The sequence below is a fragment of the Emys orbicularis genome, chromosome 20 (genome assembly GCF_028017835.1).
Source record: "Emys orbicularis isolate rEmyOrb1 chromosome 20, rEmyOrb1.hap1, whole genome shotgun sequence".
Taxonomy (NCBI): Eukaryota; Metazoa; Chordata; order Testudines; family Emydidae; genus Emys; species Emys orbicularis.
Genome location: NC_088702.1, coordinates 23,594,843 through 23,616,393, shown reverse-complemented (window position 1 = coordinate 23,616,393; position 21,551 = coordinate 23,594,843). Strand labels below are relative to the sequence as shown.

Here is a 21,551-nt window from a genome sequence, read left to right as displayed (position 1 = left end):
CATCACGGTTACCTGTGCTGATGAGCTCTGCATGGTCACCTGTGCTCTCCACGCTGAGCAAACAGGAAATGAAATTCAAACGTTCGCGGGGCTTTTCCTGTCTACCTGGCCAGTGCATCTGAGATGAGAGTGCTGTCCAGAGCGGTCACAATGAAGCACTGTGGGATAGCTCCCGGAGGCCAATAACGTCGAATTCCGTCCTCACTACCCAATTCCGACCCCCATAAGGCCGATTTTATCGCTAATCCCCTCGTCGAGGTGGTGTAAAGAAACCGGTTTAAAGGGCCCTTTAAGTCGAAAGAAAGGGCTTCGTCGTGTAAACGTGTCCAGGCTTAAGTCGACTTAACGCAGCTAAAGTCGACCTAAACTCGTAGTGTAGACCATCTCCCTGGCAACAAATGGCCAGGGCCCTTCCCCCCTGCAAGGAAATAGCTAAAGGTGAACAAAGAGGTCAGGTGACCTCCTGGCCCGGGAAAGAGACAAAGGCCAGAAAGGAGGGGCTGGAGGGGGTTTCAGTTTGGAGCTGGCTGGGGACGGGGAGTGAGGGCAGACGGGGGTGTCTGGCTCGCTGGGCCCCAGAATGGACCCGGCCGAGGGGTCCTGTTCTCTGTCCCTACAAGCTCTGTTTTAGACCATGTTCCTGTCATCTAATAAACCTCTGTTTTACTGGCTGGCTGAGAGTCACGTCTGACTGCAAAGTGGGGGGGCAGGACCTCTGCCCCCCCCAGGACCCTGCCTGGGTGGACTCGCTGTGGGAAGCGCACGGAGGGGCATATGCTGAATGCTCCAAGGTCAGCCCAGGAGGTGAAGCCGTGTGAGCTCCTTGCCCTGAAGACAGTCTGCTCCGAGGGAGAGGAGGCTCCCCAAAGTCCTGACTGGCTTTGTGGGGAGCAGTTCCAGAGCATCGCCCGGGGACTCCGGGACACCCCCCATGTCTCACCCCACCTCCCCGCTCTGTGTCCCGCAGGCCGCCCCCCCAGCGCGATGGAGATCCCCATGCCGGCCCCCATCTGCCTGATCGAGAACAGCCCGGCGGGGGAGCTGTGGGTGCAGCAGGAGGCGCTGCAGGTGCTGGCGGAGATCTCCCAGCCCGTGGTGGTGGTGGGCATCGCCGGGCTGTACCGCACCGGCAAGTCCTACCTCATGAACAAACTGGCCAGCAAGAGAACAGGTGAGAGACGTGAGCCCTGCCCCCGGGCGCCAGGACTCCTGAGTTCTCTCAATGGTCCTGGCAGGGGAGTGGGGTCTAGTGGGTCAGAGCAGGGGTGGGTGGGAGCCAGGACTCCTGGGTTCCCTCACTCTGTGACTGTCCCAGCTCCATCCCTCTCTCCCCAGGGTTCTCGCTGGGCTCCACCATCCAGTCGCACACCAAGGGCATCTGGATGTGGTGCCTGCCCCACCCCCGCCGGGCCGGCCACACCCTGGTGCTGCTGGACACCGAGGGGCTGGGCGACGTGGAGAAGGTGAGTGTGTGTGGGGGGGCAGCGTATGAGAATCAGCCAATTTGCAGAGCAGGATGGAATGCCCCTTGGGATGGAACGCCCCTTGCAGTTCCCAGGGGCTTCTGGGACTTGTAGTTCCCAGGGGATGCTGGGCATTGTAATTCAGGGCAAGGCATGCTGGGAAAGGGGATGGGGTATTTAAGGAGCTCCCACTGCTAAGGGACAGACTCAGCGAGCCCCATGTAGGGGAAGGAGGCGCTGTCTGATGTGGGGCTGATGCCCTCTGAAGGGGGCAGTGCCAACGCCGGCACGCCTGGGGATGCCGTGGCGGGGCTGGGAAGGGAGGCCCAGGGGTGCGGCTGGAAACACTTGTCCCGCCCAGGGAGAACTGTTGAAATATTGAAAATGTTCCCTGTCCCGAATCATGATGAAAAGTCAAAATGGGGGGGGGAAAGTATCATGGCTTGAAAATCGTAAACGTGTCTGGGTCCAGGTCACGCAAAAAACTTGGATAATTTTCAGACATTTCATTTTGGTTGTCTACTTTTTTTTTTCTTTCTTAACTTGGTCCAAATTTACCAAAACATTGGCAATGAGATGTGATTTTACCTTGAGAAATGGAAAGTTTCCGGTTAGACAAACGGTCAGTTGGGCCATTTCTACAATTCTGAAACTTTTTTCCCAATAATTTTTCAAGTTGGGAAATTTGCCTGAAGCGACCCTGTTTTGCTTGTGATTTTGGTATCAATGATTCAGTGTTCTCCAGTGCCAATTTCCTGACCCGCTGTAGCGATAGGGGCAGGGCTGGCATTCCGGAGAGCCGGGTTCATATCCCTGCTCCACAGACCCCCGGTGTGAGCTGGGACTCAGTTTCCCCACCCCGCCTGCCAGAAGAAGTGTGACGATAAATACATTTGCTCTGGAGGTGGGGCTCAGACACAACCGATAAGCTGGAAGGGCCAGTAACGCCAGCCACCAAAAGGCAAAATAAAGTTGGGACCCGAAAAATGCACGAGAGCAGCTGGAAACCCCGCGCCCTGCAGTGGGGGCCGCTGCAGCTGAACCCCGTGGGGCGGGGAGGTGTCGCCTTCCCAAAGCTTTAATGCAGCCACATGGGTTGGAAACTTACTTCAGTAAAAGGGGAGCAACTAGCGCTCCCGCCCCCTCCCGTGCCTCCGGGAGCTGGGGATTTCACAGGGTGTGTGGGGGGAAATACCCCAACCCCAAAGAGTGACTCTCTGTGACAATGGTGCCCGTGGGAGCCAGCTGAGGTCACTCAATCAGGGTGAACTGCAAACAGAACGGGGCAGACAAACCCCAAAGCTGGTGGATATTCCAATACTTAGATTTACCAAAACAGCTTCTGTAGTACCTCCCTGGTTGCTCAGAAATCTGAACAAGGCAGTTCCCTTAAAGTGCCCAGCGTCCAGCCCCCGTCCAGGTACCCACGTCAAAACACGATGATTTCTGAAACTCTTGTTTCATCCTGTAAAAGAAAAGGTTCCACCCACCCCCAAGGACCAGCCACGTGCTCAGGTCCATGTATAACTTAGATCTGAGCCCAGAATCACGCTTAGAGCCAATCCTTGTGAACTAAACTCAAATGTATTAAAAAACAGAAGAGAGAGAGTGTTGGTTAAAAGATCAATATACAGACAGACTTGAATTCAATTCTTGAGGTTCAGACACATAGCAGAGGTGAGCCTGTAGTTGCCAAAATGTCCTTTTAGAAATAGTCCAGAGGTTACAGTCCAATGTCCATGCTTAGGGTGACTCCAGCCAGTGACTGGATCTCAATCCTTATAGCTCAGGCTTCCCCTGCATGAAACCTTAAGCAGACCTGCGATAAACAGGATCAGCTCCAGCTCCAGCAGCCTCTTGGGCATTCAGTCCTGGGTGAACAAGACTTCGGAGCTAACTCCTTGTCTCCCCAATATCCTGGTCATTCACACAAGGGCATTTGGCCATTCAGCAGTTCATAGACAGTTTACCACAGACTTTAAAGAGACACATAAACAATGCCACTACTGCAAGGTTCTCCTAAAAGTCAGCCTTCCCTTTTGATCTGTGCAGCAGTAGCGCGGGGAATAGACAGGAGCTGGCTGGTTACAGGGTTAGCATCTAATAGATAGAAGTAAACGTATCTAGGGAGTAATTACCTCCAATTTCTAACAATCCACCTTTGCACTTCGAAGTTCTATCCTCACTAGCATTGAATGATCATTTGCAACCTGTCCTCACCTGCCTCTCCAGGTTACTCTGGGTCAACTGGCCTGCGGGATGCGTAACCCTTTCTGGCTGTGGGCCAGACTTCAATGAGATGTTATATTATAATCAGATAATGTCATACGCTCCGAGCTCCAGGAACGGGAATTCACTGTGGCCTGGGGTGGGACTCTGGAGACCTGGGGGCTGATCCCCCTGGCCAACCCTCCCCTGTGCCTCAGTTTCCCCATCTGTGCCGTGGGGTTGGCGATCCTGCCATGCTCTGTGATGGGCTGTGAGCTCTGCAGCTGAGACGCGCTCAGGACGGTGACGGTGGGTGTCGTTCCAGGGCGACGCGAAGAACGACGTGTGGATCTTCGCACTGGCCGTGCTACTCAGCAGCACCCTGGTCTATAACAGCCTGGGCACCATCAACCAGCAGGCCATGGACCAGCTGCAGTATCCTTGCCTGCGGGCCGGGGAGCCGGGTCTGGGGGCTTGGGGGGCCCCATATCCCCAGGGAAGGGCCTCGCGGTTCCCTCCAAACGCTTCACCCCCAGTGAAATCGTGACCCTCAGCGCGGGGTGTGCACCACGGCCCCCTCTAGTGGCCGCTCTGCATGATGGGATAACAACCCACTACTGCCACCAGCTGGCAGAGTTGCTTCTTCAGCTCCAGTGCTGTAGGGGGCTGCTCTGGACCCTGGAGGTGGTGGATTCGACCCCTGCTTCTGAGGGTTATGATGGACTATCCTCCCCTTCCCCTTGTTCGTTCTGAGCCCCTGTCGCAGGCGGGGAGGGGAGGCTCTGAGGGAACAGGACCCCCTCTTTCAGGGGGCGCCACACTTCTGGTTCCTTAGCCAGCCTCCAGCTACGTGACGGAGCTGACGGAGCGCATCAAGGTGAAGGCGGCGGGCAGGGGCAGCCGGCAGGTGGGGGAGGATTCGGCCGAGTTCGTGCGGTTCTTCCCGGCCTTCGTGTGGGCCGTGCGGGATTTCACGCTGCAGCTGGAGCTGGACGGGCGGAAGATCACCGAGGACGAGTACCTGGAGAATGGCCTGAAACTAAAGACAGGTAGGGGAGCGGTGCTGGCCCCAGTGCAGCTCTAAGGGGCACTGGGATGCAGGGGGTGTGGGGCCTCTCCCCTGGCTGTCAGGGCTGGCCCCAGGGTGCACTAGGGCACGCTGTGCTTGCAGAGGGGGTGACTTTTGCTCAAGACAGAAACCCAAGCTGTTGACACCTTGCGGGGGTTACTGGTCCCTGGGAGTTGGGGTGTTTGCTGTCCTGGCCACATTGCAACTTGGACAGTTCCCCGGCTCCCCTCAATCCCCTGTGGATATCGGGGTCTCTTCCCCCCCAGGGGAATCTGTCCAACAGTCGCCGTGCTGCCCCCCTGAAGCAGCTGCATGTCGGCGCAGGGCTGCTGTCCAGCTCCCGTCTCCTCCCCAGGCAGCAGCCAGCGAGCCCAGCTCTTCAACCTGCCCCGCGAGTGCATCCGCCAGTTCTTCCCAGCCCGGAAATGCTTCGTCTTCGTCCAGCCGGCCGGCAGGAGGGACCTGGCCCGGCTGGAGGAGCTGCGGGAGGACGAGCTGGAGCCCGAGTTCCGGCAGCAGGTGGCCCAGTTCTGCCGCCACGTCTGGGAGACGTCGAAGCCCAAGACCATCCCGGGCGGCCACGTGGTGACCGGGGCCAGTGAGTGTCGGTAGCCCTTGGGCCGGGGGACACTGGGGTCAACGTGGCTCATGGGGTGCTGGGCGGGACAAACCGAGCTGGAAGGGGGTCCCCTGTGGCCGCCACTGGTGGGGTCAGCGCTGGAGCCTGCGCCCAGCTCTGGGGTGCGCGGTTAGAAGGGCTGCTGGAAAATCATTGAGGGGTGGAATAAAGCCCGACAGCAGATCTGGTCAGTGGATCCCAGGGGAGATGAGGAGAGGCCTAGATAGCAGGGCGGGCGCGTCTCCCCGGGGAGGGACGCCCGTGTCCCGAAGGGCCATTGCTGGGACCCTACCAATTGCACAACCATGAAAAATGTGTCATGGACTGTGAAATAAGCCCTTCCCCGTGAAATCTGATGTCCCCTTGTTCCTAGGAACACCCCAGCAAAGAGCCCCCCGTGCTCCGGCAGGGCAGGGGGGACAGGACTTGTCCATCTCCTGCACAGCTGCTGGGGGGGGGGGGGGGGGGATCAGACCCACGTCCACCTCCAGGAACCTCCTGCGGCTGCTGCCTTCAGAGTGCAGCTCTGACCCCCGCACAGTCCCGGTGGGGTCAGGGCCCCCGGTGACAAAGCTGAAATTTCAGATTTAATCATCTGAAAACGTGAAATTGACCAATTTTCAAATCCTATGGCTGTGAAATTGACTGTGAATTTGGTAGGGCCCTGAGCCATTTCTCTGCAGAGAGAGGCAGAGCAGGGCCCCCGCCTGGGGGGGGCCGGGCGCATCCCACCGGGAAACGAGGCACCAATTGCTCATGGAGAGGGGGTTTTAGGGTGCATCCGGGGTGGGGGAGGGGGCACATCCTAGGCTCGGTGTCTGTCCTGCAAGGAGGGGCAGGGAGTAGGGAGGAGTCCTGCAGAGTGTGGGAGGGGCCGCGCTGGGCCCCCTGGCGCTGCCCCTGCCCCCTCCGGCCGCGTTGGGCCCCCTGGTGCTGACCCTGCCCCCTCCGGCCGCACTGGGCCCCCTGGCGCTGACCCTGCCTCCTTCTGGCCGTGCTGGGCCCCCTGGCGCGGACCCTGCCCCCTCCGGCCGTGCTGGGCCCCCTGGCGCTGACCCTGCCCCTCCGGCCGCACTGGGGAACCTGGCGCTGACCCTGCCCCTCCGGCCGCGCTGGGGAACCTGGCGCTGACCCTGCCCCTCCGGCCGCGCTGGGGAACCTGGCGCTGACCCTGCCCCTCCGGCAGTGCTGGGGAACCTGGCGGTGACCTACGTGGACGCCATCCGCAGCGGGGCGGTGCCCTGCATGGAGAGCGCGGTGCTGGCCCTGGCGCAGATCGAGAACTCGGCGGCGGTGGGGGAGGCCGTGGCTGTCTACGAGGAGCAGCTGGAGCGGCGGGCGGCGCTGCCCACGGAGACCGTGCAGGAGCTGCTGGAGCTGCACGCCCAGTGCGAGCGGGAGGCGCTGCGGGCGTTCATGGCGCGCGCCTTCAAGGATGACGACCGCCGCTTCCAAGGGGAGCTCATGGTACGGCCCCTCACGCCGGCCCCGGGGGTTATGGGATAGCTGCCCCTCTGTGGGATGGGGGGGATGGGGGTCCCCTGCACCCTGACCCCCTTCCATGGGGAATCTCCCAGCCCCAGTGTGACGGGTTCCCCCTGGGGAGCCACCTGGAACTGGGGTACCACAGAGCCCGCTGACCCACCAGCCTGGGCTCCCTCTCACACCGTTCTGCTGTGACAAGCTGCAAAGTCCTCCAGCTGCACTTCCCCCAGCATCACACAGCGGGACACACCCAGCTGCCAGGGCCGGCTCTACCTTTTTTGCCGCCCCAAGTGGCGAAGCAAACAAAAGAGCGGCCGCAGCAGTGCTGCTGAAGAAGAAAAAATGAAAAAGCTGCCGCTGAAGAAGGGGGAAAAAAAATAAGTCGGAGTGCCGCCCCGAGCACGGCCGGAGCGCCGCCCCAAGCACGGCCGGAGCGCCGCCCCAAGCACGGACGGAGCGCCGCCCCTTCAGATTTGCTGCCCCAGGCACCTGGTTCCTTGGGGGCTGGTGCCTAGAGCCGGCCCTGCCAGCTGCAGTTACACGCAGGCTCTCTGACCAGCACCTGCAGGGGCAGGCTACTCCCAGCTCCTCAGGCACCCCCCCCTCTGGAGCATAAACCCGAAATTACACCGTCTTGCACTGTACAGTGCAAGCTCATCACATTTGCCCCCTCCCTCAATGTGGAGAGGAATATGCAACAGCCTTTGCCCCTGAGTGATGATTCCCGCACACGTCACTCCAACGCCCTGGTTTAGATAAAGCAAAACCAAGTTTATTACCTAGAAAAGATCGATTTTAAATGATTATAAGGGATAGCGAGCAAAGGAGATTACCTAGCAAATAAACAAAAAATGCAAACTAAGTTTAAGATACTAGAAAGACAGGATATGAACTAGGAGATTCTCTCCCTGATGGATGATCCAAGCCAGCTGCAGATCCTTAAGGGACAAGCTGCCCTCGCTGACAGCTTGGAACCCCCGGGTGTTCCATACACAGACTAGAAATCCCTTTAGCCTGGGGCCAGCACTTCCCCCCGGTCAGTCTTTGTTCCTCGGGTGTTTCCAGGGGTCTCTTTGGGTGGGGAGCGAAGAACCCCAGGTGACGTCACTCCCCACTTCATACAGCTTTAGCATCTGGCGGGAGCCCTTTGTTCCGAAGCCTGGTTCCCAGACGGGGTTGTGGGAAAATACTGACACCCCAAGATGGAGGCTGGAGTCATGTGGTCTCATCGCATGTCCCTGTAGCGTCACAGCAGCGTCACTCACAGGCTGTGTGTGGGGTTCTCAGGGAGGCTCCCCAGGTGGGAGATGAGCTTCTCCTAAGGCCTGGTGTTCTTTCCTAATGGCCCATTGCCCTGAACAGGCCATTCCCCACCCGCTATCTAGACTGAAAACATGGTGTCCAGTGGGCGTTCCCCAGGTGTAACGACGTTCGAAATACAGACACATGGTCAGTATTCGTAACTTCACATACAAAAATGCTCCACACACACACCTAGGATAACGGTATTCAGCAAATCCTCCCTTTTCCAATGACACGGCACGTGCCTGAACTTGCATAAAATACACCAAAATGATGCCAGACTCGTATCACCATCATATCACTGAAGAATATGGGGGGCAGTGTCACACTCGGCCTTGCTTAGCTGGGGACCCGAGATGCCAGGCCAAGGGGACCCGGCCCAATCTCCAGCCCCAGACACATGTGGATCGGCTCACAGTCCTGCCCCATTCAGGCCCTGTCATGGCTCGTACCCCCACCCCATCTGCAGCCCCCCCACCCTGGCTCATGCCTCCCCTGTCTGTGCCCAACCTGGCAGCGCCGCCTGGAGGAGCAGAAGCAGGAGCTCTGCCGGCGCAATGAGGTGGCGTCCTCGGACCGCTGCAGGGCCGCCCTGATGGAGCTGTCGCAGGAGCTGGATGACCGGATCGGCGCGGGGGTCTACTCAGTGCCCGGGGGCTACCAGCGCTTCCTGGACGACCGGCAGCGCATGGTGGAGAGATACCGGCAGGTGCCGGGGAAGGGGGTAAAGGTAGGAGAGGGCTGGTGCCCGGCTCTGTGTGTCTTTGTGCCCCCTCATTGTGCAGCCCGGGAAGCCCTGCTGAGAACCAGGCACCAGCTTCCCTCACCTGGGCAGTTCCTGGATCCTTCCCAGAGCGGGGGCAGCATCAGGGTGTGAGCCGACCCCACCCTCACAGCCCTCCTGACTGCCAACGTGCCGGGGTGTCTGGTTCCCGTGGCCCCTCCAGCCCTTGGCCACTCTGCTGGGGCTGCTGGGGGGGGCCCGGTTAGTGCCTGGGTGATGAGGCCGTTTGTCCTGTTAAAAACCGGGTTCAGTCCCCAGCTCATCCGGAACAGGCGCCGAGGGTGTCGAGTGGAAACCAAATGCTGACTCTGGGGCTGGATGGGAACTGGCGCCCCCTAGAGGGGAAAGGCCCCATGTCCCAGCCCCTGCCCACCTGAGCCAGCCATTCCCTGCCCTGAGGCCGGATCAGGGCCTGTGCCCTCTAGAGGGGAAAGGCCCTGCGTCCCAGCACCCACCCCCCTCCAAGCCAGCCAGTCCCGTTACTCTCCGGTGCCATGATCCAGAATCCCGACCTGGATCTGGCTCCATGCGACAAACCCCCCTGACCCAGTGGCTCCCACTCTCCATCCCCAGGCCGATGCGGCGCTGCAGGAGTTCCTCCAGTCCAAGGAGGCTGTGGCCCAGTCCATCCTGCAGACGGACGAGGCCCTGACGGAGAAGGAGAAGGAGATGGCAGGTACCACTGTGGGGACATCACGCCGCTGGGGCGGGGGAGAAGGTGCCTGGGCTGCAGCCCTGGTGGGCAGAGTCACCATGGCCCTCCCCATGCTGACCCACCTCTCTCTCCCCGTGCCAGCCGAGCGAGCCCGGGCCGAGGCGGCCGAGCGGGAGCAGCAGGTCCTGAAGCAGAAGGAGGCTGAGTTGCAGCAGAAGCTGGAGGACCAGGACCGCAGCTACCAGGAGAACCTGCGGCAGCTGGAGACGAAGCTGGAGGACGAGAGGAAGAAGCTGCTGGAGGAGCAGGGCAAGATGATGGATCAGAAACTGAAGGTACCGGGGGGGCCGCGGGTGCTTGGCGCTGCGGGGGATGGATGGGCAGACCTGCTGCGGTCGACCCTGGCCCTGTGCTTTGGGGGGCCCCCTCGCTTCAGGGGGATGTGGGGCCTGGGTGACGCAGGGGCTGGTAGCAGCTCTGCTCTGCCCCATTTTGACGGCTCCTGGCATTAATTGGGAGAGGAGGGGGCAGGGCAGAATGGGAGCAGGGAGGGGGCAGGAAGAGGTGGGGTGGGGCTTAGGGCAGGGGGGGTATTTGGGCCCCGCACCCGCCTAGGGACAGCCCTGCGGATGGGCACAGCCTGGGCAAGGGCGCCCCTGCCACCGGCCTCTGCCTGCCCAGGGGTGGGACTCCCGTGTGTGGGGCAGCCAGGGCGCTAGCAAATGGCTGTCAGGGTGGGATACCAGGCTAGATGGCCCGTGCGGCGGATCCCCCCAAGATGGGATTGCTGGGGGGCGCAGTGTGGGGAACGGCGCGTGCACACACACAGCAGGATTCATCCCCTCCAGGAGGGGGCGGCAGGGACAAACACACTCTGGCCCCCCTGCCCTGGGCCCCCATTCCCCCCAGGCCAGCCCCACGCTGTTGTTGTGTGTCATGGAGTGTGGGGGGACACAAGGCCCTGCCCCCCCGGCTTCCTGCGATTCACCATGACTCTCAGCCAGCCAGTAAAGCAGCAGGTTCATTTAGACGACAGGAACACAGTCCAAGACAGGTCTTGCAGGCACAGACAACAGGACCCCCCCCCAGTTAGGTCCATCTTGAGGTCCCAGGGGCACCCCAGCCCCCTTGGGTGGTCAGAGCCCCATCTGCCTCCCAGCCATTCCACCAGCCAGCTCCTGAAACTCTGCCTTCAGCGACCCCTCCCACAGCCTTTGTTCAGTTTCCCGGGCAGAGGTGTCACCTGGCCTCCGACCCCTTCTTGGGTTCTCACGTTACATGCTCAGGTATTCTCCCTCACGGCCAGTCTCCCATCCCCCAATGCAGACCGTCCCAGCCAACCTCCCCACTCAGCATTCAAAGACCACATTAAGAACAGTCCCAATTCGTCACACCGTGACCTCTCCCTGCCTGTGGGGTGGGGGATGTACCGTGGGGCGGGCTGGGGATCCCCCTCACGCTCTCGCTGCCCCCCAGGAGCAGGAGGCCCTGCTGAAGGAGGGGTTCCGGGAGGAGGCCGGACGCCTGGAGAACCAGATCCGGCACCTGCAGCAGCAGAATGAGGAGATCCGGAAGCCGTCGTGGATCCAATCGGCGCTGGGGATGCTGACCGACGTGGCCACCCTCATGCTACCTGGCATCGTCGGCAAGGTCGCCAGGGTCGCCACCAACTTCGTCCGGCGCATGTTCTGATGGGGTCCCCGGCCGCCCACTTGCCTCTGTACCCCAGCGCCCGTTCACCTGCGGAACCCCCCGCCACAGGACACTCCACCGGCAAGCAGCTTTAACGTCCAGCAAAGGCTCCCAACCTCCTTGCTTCCTGGCTGGGGCTGGCCCCCCACTGGCGGGGTCAGGAAGGAAAATCTCCCCCACAAGGCCTTGCAGGGAGGGAGACGTGCTACCTCAAGGTGCACAGGTGCTGTTGGAGAGGGATCCCGGGATGATTGGGCCCATTGGCCTGAGCTGTGGGCACGACCCAGGTGATGTGGCCACCAGAACGTCACCCCCAGGGGGAGTGAAATGCTGCCCACACCTGGAGCTGAGGCAGCCTTCTGCCCCGGGTACCTCCCCAGCCCCAGGCTGAGGGGTGGGAGCTGGTGTGGGGGGAGGGTGCCTCTCTCCTTGCCTCGTAGCTGGTTGGCTTTAAACTCTGCAATTAAATAAATGTCCCCACGAACCTCCCTTATAACGTGTCTGGGTCTCTTTGCTGCTCTCTGGGGACATGAATCGCCGCCCCTGAACGAAACATGAGGGACGCCTGCGTGCTGGGATGAGCCGTGAACCTGCCTTGGCTGCCCTGAACTTCTCGCTGTCAAGGCAGGGTCAGCGCGGTGAGAATTTTAAGCAGCGGGGTGTCTAGTAGTTACAGCAGGGGGGCTGGGAGCCAGGACTCCTGGGTTCGCTCCCTGGCTCTGAGAGGGAAGTGGGGTGTAGTGGTTAGTGTGGGATGGGGTTGGGAGCCAGGACTCCTGGGTTCTCTCTCCAGATCTGGGAGGGGAGCGGAGTCTGGTGGTTAGAGCAGGGGAGCTGGGAGCCAGGACTCCTGGGTTCTCTCCGAGCTCTGGGAGGGGAGTGGGGGCTGGTGGTTAGAGCAGGGGGGCTGGGAGCCAGGAGTCCCGGGTTCTCCCCAGCTCTGGGAGGGGAGTGGGGTGCAGTGGTTAGTGCGGGACGGGGTTGGGAGTAGACACCCACGCTGGGTGGCAGAGCTGGGAGGGGGAGGAGAGCCCAGGGCTGGGAGAGCAGGCGGCTGTTGGTTGGTTGAGGGGCATCGGTACCATGGGCCCGTTCTCAGGTCCGGTGCCTCTTGTGCATCCATCTGTTTGGATTCCACAGCCGGGAACGGCAGCCCAGCCAGAGCCACCCGGCCCGGCCCTTTCTTGCCGGGTCGCCGATGCAGAGTGGGGTGATATCGGGGCTCCCGGGGCCTGTAAGGGGCGTCCCGGCTGTTAGACATCTGCCTACGTAACCCCCAGGAAGAGGAAGTGGAAGCTGAGCCGTGGGCGCTGCCTGGTGGGGGCGTCGGTGGACAGTTCGCCAGTGACTCCAGTCGTGGTGCCCGGGGCAGCCGTGGTCTCTGCAGTGCCCTGGCTGCTGTGAGCCCCCCGGTGCAGCCTCCGCGGCTGGCCATCGGGGGCCTGCTCGTTACCGTGTCTGGAGTCTGGACCAGCTCGGGGCCCAAGGACACAGGGGTGGCCCCTGCCTGCCAGTGCCCTCAGTGGGGCTGGCACATTCCAGGAGCCGGGTACGGGCTTGTGGGCTGGGAGGAGGGTGCCTGCTGGGAGGCAAGGAGCCGTGCACCCTGGCCCACCATGTCCCAGGTCAGAGCTGGAGTTCCCGTCACCCCCGTGCTCTCCAGAATGCCCCCGCCCAGACCCGTCCAGCCCTTGACCAGCGGTGCCTGGGGAAGGGGACACAGCCACGCTGCGCTCGGCTGATGGACATGGCCTGATGCCAGACCCGCCAGCACGCTGGGGCTCAGCTCTGCCCCCTAAGCAGAGAGCAGCAGGATTCTTTGCAGTGATGCCTTCCTGTGGGTGCACTCGGAACTGCTGTGCTGTGTGTCATGGCCCCTGTACTGCCAACAGCTGCCGCCATGTCTGGAAACCTGGCGTGGCAAACACGGGGTTAAACATCCCCTGTATCAGGATAGAGACACAGGCCGCAAGGGCTCTGACCTGCTCCCCCTGTGCCTGCGGGATCATCCCCACCAGCTGGGCAGCTGCAGGCTCAGCCGGGGTCACCAGCTCGGAGAGGTTTGCAGTGATGCCGACTCTCGTGAGTCTCATGATAATTATCATTTCCCTTAAAGCCCCAGCTCCTGAAGTCAGGTGGCTCTGGGATGGTTTCAGCCTTAAAGAAAAAGGACATTTCTAGCCCTCATGTCTGTGGAGAAAGCTTCAAAATGCTGATGACAGATCCCAGCCCCTGCTGCTCTAACCCGCTAGACCCCACTCCCCTCCCAGAGCTGGAGAGAGAACCCAGGAGTCCTGGCTCCCAGCCCCCCCTGCTCTAACCACCAGCCCCCCTCCCCTCCCAGAGCCAGGGAGAGAACCCAGGAGTCCTGGCTCCCAGCCCCCGCTGCTCTAACCACCAGCCCCCCTCCCCTCCCAGAGCCAGGGAGAGAACCCAGGAGTCCTGGCTCCCAGCCCCCCTTGCTCTAACCACCAGCCCCCCTCCCCTCCCAGAGCCAGGGAGAGAACCCAGGAGTGCTGGCTCCCAGCCCCCCTGCTCTAACCATCAGTCCCCACTCCCCTCCCAGAGCTGGAGAGAGAACCCAGAAGTCCTGGCTCCCAGCCCCCCCTGCTCTAACCACTCGACCCCACTCCCCTCCCAGAGCTGGGGAGAGAACCCAGGAGTCCTGGCTCCCAGCCCCCCCTGCTCTAACCCGCTAGACCCCACTGCCCTCCCAGAGCCGGGGAGAGAACCCAGGAACCTGGCTCCCAGCCTCACTTCCCCCTGCTCTAACCACTAGACCCCACTCCCAGAGCTGGGAGAGAACCCAGGAGTCCTGGCTCCCAGCCCCCTGCTCTAACCACCAGGCCCCACTCCCCTCCCAGAGCTGGGGCAAGAACCCAGGAGTCCTGGCTCCCAGCCCTCCCTGCTCTAACCACCAGCCCCCACTCCCCTCCCAGAGCTGGGAGAGAACCCAGGAGTCCTGGTTCCCAGCCTCACTTCCCCCTGCTCTAACCACTAGACCCCACTCCCCTCCCAGAGCCGGGGAGAGAACCCAGGAGTCACACTGGTAAGGGCACATAAGAATGCCTTACAGCCGCAGGCCGTGTGTTAGAAATAGCAGAGGGGAAATGCCGTGATGCTATTAACCCTTTTGCAAATGACTCTACAGTTGGGTAAATGAGCAGTAAGTGTGTGTGTTTTAGTAGCTGGTGCCCGGTGCTCATAATTAATTATCTGCACAAAATACCTCATAATCCAGATGAAAACAAGCGTTTTTACCACATTGTAATAATTGAAGGATGTGATTTTAAATTTCCAGTGCCTACATTCAAATATAACCAATGGAAGGTAACATACACATTGTACTCCAATATAAAGCCTCTACCGATTGGAATGAATTGGACTGTTTTAAAAAGATTGCTTGCGCACCCCTATTGAAGGAATTATTGACGTGCTGCTAAAGAAGAAGCGTGCAGAATCAAGGTCCATTACTCCACCCATAAGATTAAACAAGTGTTTAAGAGGGTTAGTAAAGATTTGAAACACAAATTGTGGGAATCTTTGTTGGGTTGGTCTCCCATGGCATCAGGGATCTTAAACGTGGCCTTACATCCAATCGTGGTGATCATTGGGATTCAGCTGGTTTGACCAGTAAGCATGGTGGCCTTGGCTTGCTGGGGAAGGAGAACTGTGCAGAAGGTACGAAAGGTTGGTATTCGAAGTCCACAAATGTCATTCTTGGCCTTACCCAGGAGGCGAGCTCGGCAAGTGCCAGTATTGGACTCCTGTGGTGACGATGGCTTTGGTAAAGTGTTATCAAGGTGGGGAGTGTAACGAGAGGCCTGGACTTGACATGACCCACGGCCTTCTTGTGTCTGGACTTAGCATCACCCGCAGCCATCTTGTGTGCTCAGCCGCCATGAGTTGGAAACAAAACTATAGAGTCAGGAGAATTCGGCCTTGATGTAGCAGACAGAGAGAAAATGATGAGCTGCAGCATTACTAACAGGGATAGATAGATATTCACAAAGTCATGAAAATGGGGAGAGAATGGACAAGCTCACCTTGAGTTCCTGCAGCTTCTTCTTGATAATAAAAAGTATGAGCTTTTGCTTTTGCAAGGGTATCCCACTAACGAAGCATAAAGATAAATCGACCTTGAGAACTTTTTACTAACTCTGAAAAACACAAAAGCTAATGAGTAGGCAGTCTTAAGCAGGTGAACCCCTGTATAGAGAAAATGACTGGTTAGTGGATTTGCATAGCTATACTTTGAGTAAAATAATTGTTTAAGACATAGATAAGAGAAATCCTTATTTTAACTATATAATGAGGGTCAGAAAACAGGTTTGTTGGAACTTAAAACCAGGATACAATTCAAGACCAAAGCTGCTCTGGCCATCAGGAGACGTCTCTCTGTCTTTGTTGGGAGTGAAAAGCAAAAAGATGCTTGGCATGTGTATTCTTTTGATTTGTTGCTAATTGTTAATAAATACTTGTACATGTTTAAGGATATTCACTGGAGGAAAAAAGTCCTTGCAGATCCATCCACGGGGAATGGGTGTTGCTCTGAGTCCACTGGAAATGGGTGTTAGCCCTGAGCACACGGAGGGTAAAGCTGGGTCCCTTATGCCTGGAGTACCTATGAGGATGGGTAGGGGTGGGAGCCCTATATTATACCCTGAGTACCCACGATGGAGGGTTAGGGGTGAAGTCATGTATTGGGTGGGTAACAGATTTGGTGAAGAATGCGGGCACACTAAGGTCATTTGGACCGAATTGATCGAGTCTCACACAATGAATAATAAAAGAATACCCATGCCATTCTGCTAGCCAAGATTTGCCGCCTAGTGGCAGAATGCCCACCCCAGACACCAAGGAAGGGGACCCGAGGGGTGGGGGCTAGCCGAGGAGCCAACCCTTCTTGGTAAATGGGTAGCAAAATGAGGTTTGTGCACATGTGGACAGGAGCCTTCCAGGAAAAGGAGGCACTTCAGTCTGCTTGTAAGGGATTTGAAGTATATTGTAAAGGCAAGAAGCCAAAACCAGAGAAAGAGATGATAAAGGCAGTGTGACAGGTTCGGTGACAGAGACCCCCTTGGGACTGTCACCTGATGTGTTGAAACTACCTCTGAGCCCGTTTTCCCTGACAGCTTGGGACTCCAGAACCCTGCCTTGTTGAGCCAGACACGCTAGCCTGCAGCAACATGGGTCCTGTGAGACCCCAAGCCTTCATTCTTCCTGACCTGACTCACAGGAAGGTTTGCAAGTAAACAGAGCCATTTACAACCAATTGTCCTAGTTGATGGGAGCCATCAAGATTCTAAACCACCATTAATGATCCACACTTTTCATAATTAGAACAGGACTTCAGAGTTATACTTTATATTTCTAGTTTTAGATACAAGACTGATACATTCATACAAATAGGATGACCACACTCTGTGATTATAAGCTTTGTAATGATACCTTACAAGAGACCTTTTGCATGAAGCATATTCCAGTTACATCATATTCACACTTACAAACATATTTTTATAAAGCATAAGAAGTGCAACGTCACGGGCAGCACTATGGACAGCTGCCAGGAATCTTTCAAGCTTGGTGTTGCTCCAGGAAAGGCAACTGGAGGCTTGGAAATTGAAGTTAGGGATGGTTACAGATAATTTTGCACGACTGGGTGTGGAGTTAGAAGCAGACCACCTTCAAAGACAGGAGCTGTGACTTGGTAGCCGGGGAGTGGAGAAAAGAGTTTCAAAGTGGAAAACGGAGAGTGAGCAGCTTAAAGTCTAGGATTGATGTATTAACACATGGAGTTGCCCAGAAACAGTTAATTGCAGCAGAGAAAGGCAATCCTGCCATCCATCTGGCATGCAAAAAATAAAAATAAAAATCAACAGACACTGGGGGAATAAATTCAGGGTTTGCAAGAACAGGTAACAACCCCCACTTTCCTCCCAGAGCCAGGATAACAACTAGGGGTGAGGGTTCCCAACTGTTTGAACCCAGAAAGCCCCACTCTTTGCTCAGAGCTAACTATCACCTTTTCGTCTTCCTTTCAGTTTGCTAAATTTCCTGCTGTTCGACTGTACTGTAAAATGACTTTGCAGGGTTAATCAGTTGCTTCCCACCCCACTCCCCCCTCGCACTTTTGTTTTTCTGAGGTTTTAATGGGGTGTACTTTGGATACCTATGTGAAAAGTTTTTTGGGGTATTTTTTGACAAAGCATTCCAGAGGTTTGCTGTATTCCACTGACATGTTAAAAGCAAAAGAGCCACAGGCAACCATGGAGGCAAATGTTTTTCTGCCTTTTTGAACAATGCTAAGGTAAAGGAAGCACCGAGCAAGACAGCTGTGTTGCAGGGATTGTACTTGGTGGCTTTGCCAGCCAGATGCGCTGCCTTAAGCAAAAAGCCTAAGGCTAGGTCTACACTACCCGCCTGAATCGGCGGGTAGAAATCGATCTCTCGGGGACAATCGATCCCTGAATCGACGCTCTTACTCCACCAGCGAAGGTGGGAGTAAGCGCCGTTGACAGGAAGCCGCAGAGGTCGATTTTGCCACCGTCCCTACAGCGGGGTAAGTCGGCTGCGATACGTCGAATTCAGCTACGCTATTCGCGTAGCTGAATTTGCGTATCTTAAATCGACCCCCCCCCGTAGTGAAGACGTAGCTTAAGAATCGAGTCCGTGATGCTGTAGAAACAGCAGCTGATAAACACGGCACTCCGAGGGAGAGAATGGCAGGTTTGAGATCACACAACCACGTTGCCAGTGTTTTCCCACATTTCCAAACCCACAGTGGTGGTAATCATTGAAACCACCATTAAAAACAGGCTTCAAATACAAACCGGGGGTGCAGGCTCACCTCCTCTTTGATACTATTAAAAACTCCTAAAATATCCCTATTGTAATTTTTTTGAGGACTCAGGGCCTTCAAAGGGCAGTGGCAAAATAACCTCAGGAGTATACGGCTCGATAGTATTCATCACTATGTATTTTTTGGACAGGTTTCCATGCTCCATTTAGGGCTTATGTCCCGCCCTCCATCCCCATTTCCGCTGGTGTCGAGGTTTGGCGCCGTCGGCCATTTTGGAAAAAGAATTGATTATTTGTTATGTTTGAATAGGTTTCTGTTTCTGTTGAATATGCTTGTGCTTTGATACATTGGGTTGCTTGTTTAGAGAGAAAAGGTTGAAAGAATAGAGTGTGCTTTTAGAGAGGACAATTTGAAGCAGCAGCAAAAATAGCGTCTGGGAGCCAGTGGGTCAGAGAGAAGAAGATTGCTTCTTCCCCCCCTTTTTAACAAGTAGAGGTGAAAGTTCTATTAAGGCTTGTAAAGGAATAAACACTGTAAAAGACGAGCCTCTCTGAAGACATGTTCCTTCATTTAGCGCTTTTGCACATGGTTCAATAAAAAGGGAGCCTGCAGAAACATCCCAGGGTAAAAACCACAGAGAACCTGTTTATAAAAACAACGAGGGGTCCTTGGGGCACCTTAGAGACTGACTGCCCAAGTACCTCGGTCCCGGCGCTACCGATCGGTCTAATGACCCTAAGAGGACAGGATCCAGGGGTTGGGGGGCGGAATCTTGGTAGAAGTGGGGGGGGGCATGAGGTCCCACCCCCTCCACAGCTCTGCCCCTGCTCCTCTTCTTCCCCCCGACACCCTGCCCCCTGACCAGGCCAGAAGCCAGAGCTGGGCTGTGGTTAGCCACCCAGGGAGCCCGAACTGCTGTGGTGAGTCCCGGGCCCCCCACCTGCCCTGGCCGATGCACCTGAGGGGGTGGGGACATGGGCTGGGGGCTGCTTTCATCGGGTGGCCCTTGATTCGCCTGGCACGTGAACACTTCCCTGGTCCCGTTCGCTGCACCAGCCGTGAGGTTCTAGACCTCGCTCACAGTCCCCCTTAGTCCCAGTTTAATCTCTCCTCATGCGGACGCGGGTCCATCTCCTTCGCCATGTGTAGTGCCCGTCTCGGCCCCTTTTCCAATTCGAATTTGTCTTTTTGGAGCCGGGTCCCCAGAACTGCCCGCAGTGCTCACGGGGTGGGCGGCCCCTGGGCAGTGGCATTAGGAGCATGTCTGTCTGATTATCGCTCCCTCGCCTGCCCGGCTCTGCGGCCTGTTCGCTGTTCGGGCTGCTGCGGGGGGAGCGAATGTGTCAGAGAAATGTCCGTGGTAGCGACTCACATACCGTGGCCGGGAGGGGGGCAGGCGGGGGAGAGACGAGCTGGGTCTGGCTGCCCTAAATCCCGTGAATGCGCCAGTCAGATGGAAACCAAAGCAGCCGGAGCCGTTCCTGGCACCAGGCTGATTCCGGGAAAGCCGGTGGTGGGGGAGAGAGTCTTTCCAAGCTGGTGACCCCGGCTGACCCTCCCCTGATGAAACAAGAACCCACCAACCCACCTAAGCAGGGGGGCAGCGGGCAGCGGCAGGCTTTGCAGTGAGGCCTTCCCCTGGGTGCCCTCGGGCCGCTGTACTGTGTGTCATGGCCCCTGTACTGCCAGCAGCTGCCTCCGCGCCTGGAAACCCGGCGTGGCAAGCCCGGGGTTAAACACCCTCGGGATGGAGACGCAGCCCCTGCGCCCCGCGGGACCGGCCCCCCAGCTGGGCGGCTGCAGGCTCCGCCGGGCCCCAGCTCCGAGAGACTCGCGCCTCCCCCCCCGCGCCGGGTTTCCCGGAATCAGCCCCGTGCCGGGAAAGGCTCCGGCCGCTTTCGGTTTCCATCGGAGTCTGACACGTTCAGGGATCGGAGCTGCCGGACCCGGCTCGTCCCCCGCCCCGCGATGTGGGGCGGCAGCTGCAGGGCGGGGCCGGGCACCCTGTGCTGCGGGGGGGTCACTCCCCAAGCACCCGCCCCCCCAGCCAAAGAGAGAACCCAGGAGTCCCGCCCCGCCCGGAGGAGGAGCCGAGTGTCACGCAGCGGCTGAGCGGGGCTGGGCTCTGGGTGACTTCTCCTCTCATTTCCCAGTCGGGCTGGGGCTGGTGACCGGGCAGGAAAGACGCTGCCCCCCCGCGGAATTCAGCCGGCTTCCAGGCTGAGCGACCAGCCCCTGGTAAGAGACCCCCTGCGGGACATATCTGCCTTGCTGGCCCTGGGAAACGAACCCAGGAGTCCTGGCTTCCAGCCCCCCACTCTCATCCACTAGACCCCACTCCCCTCCCAGAGCCGGGGAGAGAACCCAGGAGTCCTGGCTCCCAGCCCCCTGCTCTAACCACCAGTCCCCACTCCCCTCCCAGAGCTGGGGAGAGAACCCAGGAGTCCTGGCCCCCCAACCCCCCGGGTCTAACCACCAGTCCCCACTCCCCTCCCAGAGCTGGGGAGAGAACCCAGGAGTCCTGGCTCCCAGCCACTAGACCCCACTCCCCTCCCAGAGCTGGGGAGAGAACCCAGGAGTCCTGGCTCCCAGCCCCCTGCTCTAACCACCCCCCCCCACTCCCCTCCCAGAGCCGGGGAGAGAACCCAGGAGTCCTGGCTCCCAGCCCCCTGCTCTAACCACCAGCCCCCACTCCCCTCCCAGAGCTGGGGAGAGAACCCAGGAGTCCTGGCTCCCAGCCCCCCTGCTCTAACCACCAGCCCCCACTCCCCTCCCAGAGCCGGGGAGAGAACCCAGGAGTCCTGGCTCCCAGCCCCCCTGATCTAACCACCAGCCCCCACTCCCCTCCCAGACCTGGGGAGAGAACCCAGGAGTCCTGGCTCCCAGCCCCCACTCCCCTCCCCGAGCTGTGTATGGAGCCTGTCAGGGCACGGAGCTCGCACCCGCTCATTAGGGAGTTCCCCAGGGAGGTCCTGGCAGGGCAAAGACCGGAGGACAGTTAAAGCAGCGGGATTGGCTGGCACACATGGGGGTAGGGGGCCAGGGAACCCAGCCCCACTCCCCGGCTGTGTGAAACCCAACCGGATCAGGGCCCTGCGGGGTGTTGTCATCTCACTGCTGCTGGGGCAACGTGCTGTTTAGCCTGCTCCGGGGTCGCTCTGGCCTCGCCCCCAGGCTCCGGGATCCCCCCCCCATACGGAAGAAGCACAAGGACTGCGAAGGGGCTTTTTGCCTACGAAAGCGTAAGCCCAAATACATGTTAGTCTTTAACTCCTCGTTGTTCTGGTGGCTACAGACTCGCACGGCTCCCCCCTGACGCTGACGGACTGGGTGTTCCTGCTGAAATGATCAGCAGTGACGGGGGGGCCCTAGCGCCAGTGACAATCCAGCCCTGCCCTGCCCGCCTTTGTGGCTGCAAAGAAAACATTTCCAAATGTGATCTCTTCCAGACAGGATTTTCTGCCTGAGTGTG

General features: G+C 58.5%; 1 protein-coding gene across 2 annotated transcripts; it reads left to right on the top strand.

The window, feature by feature from the left end:
• Positions 1 to 1,367: 1,367 nt before the first annotated feature.
• LOC135892671 (guanylate-binding protein 1-like) lies at positions 1,368 to 11,723 on the top strand. 2 transcript variants are annotated; one of them, XM_065420464.1, is made up of 9 exons: positions 1,368 to 1,463; positions 3,997 to 4,106; positions 4,518 to 4,720; positions 5,096 to 5,338; positions 6,546 to 6,826; positions 8,664 to 8,876; positions 9,504 to 9,606; positions 9,727 to 9,920; positions 11,062 to 11,723. In XM_065420464.1, exons 1-9 carry the CDS (start codon positions 1,383 to 1,385, stop codon positions 11,275 to 11,277), a joined length of 1,644 nt encoding a protein of 547 aa, XP_065276536.1. In that variant the 5' UTR covers positions 1,368 to 1,382; the 3' UTR covers positions 11,278 to 11,723. The 2 variants fall into 2 exon arrangements, with proteins under 2 accessions (XP_065276536.1, XP_065276537.1); XM_065420465.1 differs by having other exon boundaries at positions 4,518 to 4,731; positions 5,107 to 5,338.
• The last annotated feature ends 9,828 nt before the right edge of the window (positions 11,724 to 21,551 follow it).

Coding starts and splice junctions, on each gene's coding strand:
- LOC135892671 (XM_065420464.1), top strand. CDS start 1,383: ATGTGGTGCCTGCCCCACCCCCGCCGGGCCGGCCACACCCTGGTGCTG. Junction 4,107..4,517: donor CAGGCCATGGACCAGCTGCA/GTATCCTTGCCT, acceptor GCCAGCCTCCAG/CTACGTGACGGAGCTGACGG. Junction 4,721..5,095: donor TGGCCTGAAACTAAAGACAG/GTAGGGGAGCGG, acceptor TCTCCTCCCCAG/GCAGCAGCCAGCGAGCCCAG.